Source organism: Tarenaya hassleriana, unplaced genomic scaffold, assembly GCF_000463585.1.
Source record: "Tarenaya hassleriana unplaced genomic scaffold, ASM46358v1 Cleome14, whole genome shotgun sequence".
Taxonomy (NCBI): domain Eukaryota; kingdom Viridiplantae; phylum Streptophyta; class Magnoliopsida; order Brassicales; family Cleomaceae; genus Tarenaya; species Tarenaya hassleriana.
In genome coordinates, this window is record NW_010964598.1 from 882722 (window position 1) to 884672 (window position 1951).

The following is a 1951-nucleotide window of genomic DNA, read 5'->3' on the forward strand; positions in this document are numbered from 1 at the left end:
CCTTATTTGGAGAGACCGACTGAAAAATGAAGAAAATATTTAAAATTGAAATAAAGTATTAAAATATAATATTTAAAAATGAATTATTATAATTTTTACCTTCACATAGCAACGATCTTGGTCCGATGCAGAGAGACTGGATGAAGAACCCGCTGAATCGCCAACATTTTGCGAGAGTTGGGTAAGTCTTTGAGTTACCGTGCTTACAAATTAAAAAACAAATTAAAAATTAAAGTTTAAATAAACACCATCTCTTTTTGCCTCTTCTTGAATGATTTAGCACTGGAAGTATGACGATGAGGGCCATCACCCTCGATTTTTTGAGCCAGATGACTTTGTTTCGCCTTGGAACTCTTGTTCTTGAAATGGTCTGAGTTCCAATGCGTAACAAGCTGCTGGTACAAGTCATTTGTTGCCCACTCCGGTGGCAGTCCATGCAGCTGATGACGACGTTTGACATTGTTCATCATTTGTTTCAACCGCTGCATACCCAGCTGGTTGAACTTTTTGTAAACTTTATCGGTGTACTTTTTTTCCACCGAAAAGATTGCTTTAAAAAAAATTAGAGTTAGTGATTAATTATTTTATTTAAATAAAATTTTAAAAATATAACTTACGATGAACGAATGCCACCAAGAACGTTTGATGTTGTCTGGTACCACCGTCCAACAGTAGTTGAATTGAGGAAAATTGGACGTTATTATTGCTGTAATTTTTTTCCTCAACTCTTTATCGTTAATCCCGAACCTAATAATAACAATTTATTAATATTAACTAATAATATAATTTAAAATAATTATTGAAATAATTTAATTTAAAAATTACCATAACGCCCCGTCAAATTCGGAATCGATTAGCGGGACCTCGCGAGTTTCGAAGGAATTTAAAATTTTCTCTACCTCCTCCAGAGTTATATCAATCTCTGGAAAAAGTGGGGGTGCGTCCACCGGTTCCGGAAGACGAGAAGGTGGTGGTGGTGGCGGTGGCAGTGCTCCAGAAGAACCCGCCAACAATCCTCCGGAACTATAAAATCGCCTACGAAACTGGAAAAAAACAATAGTTAGTTATTAATACAAAATAGAACATAAATAAATATTAAAGAATTAAAAACGAATTACCATTTTGCGTTTTTTTGTCGAGATTTTTTTTTCTTCGAATTTATTTTTTGGGAAGGTTGGGAGAGAATGGGTGATGGTGAAGAATGGGACCGATCGCCCTTATATAATCGAAAATTCCAACGGATTTCCAACGGATATCCGTTGGAAATCTCTGGGCGCATTTAATGTTGTCTGATAAATTCCAACGGATACCCGTTAGAATTGTCATTTCCAACGGACATCCGTTGGAAATATTCTGGAATGACGGATGGATGCCATGTGCGTCAAACGGATTTAATGCTTCAGAATTTCCAACGGATACCCGTTGGAAATGACGATTCTAGCGGGTGTCCGTTGGAAAAGGCAAACAGATTCAATGTTTCAACCATTACAAACGGGTGTCCGTTGGAAATTTTCAACGGACACCCGTTGTAATTCTGGTGTCGATTCGATTGTTGCACTTCGATTCCAACGGACGCCCGTTGGAATACATGTGATCATTCGAATTCTGCGATTCGATTCCAACGGATGTCCGTTGGAATTTAATATTTTTTTTTAAAAAAAAATTAAAAATCTCAAAAATACAAATAAATATAATAGATTTTTCAAAATACAAATACATATGAAAACAATAAAAAAAATAAGTCTACATAGAATCTTCATCACTTTCATCATCAGGAGTTGTATCATGGTCCGAAACGAATTCGTCTATATCGTCTTGTACGTGTGACGAATCATCAAGTAACTCGTCGTCTATGTTAGAAAGTGCAAGTGTCTCGTCATAATCATCATCTAGTCGGATGGGAAGAACCGGATCTTCGAGTTGCTCTTGCATTGGCTCATCGAGATCTTGT

At 36.5% G+C, this 1951-nt stretch overlaps 1 protein-coding gene across 1 annotated transcript in view; it reads right to left on the bottom strand.

Moving 5' to 3' along the window:
- Positions 1-236: 236 nt before the first annotated feature.
- Positions 237-1951, bottom strand: part of LOC104808355 — a 6535-nt gene continuing 4820 nt past the window's right edge. Inside the window, exons 2-4 of the mRNA XM_010534029.1 lie at positions 826-1043; positions 618-747; positions 237-527 (exon numbers count right to left, since the gene is read on the bottom strand). Coding sequence (XP_010532331.1) covers positions 237-527; positions 618-747; positions 826-1043 — 639 coding nt within the window. The remainder of the gene's footprint in view (positions 528-617; positions 748-825; positions 1044-1951) is intronic.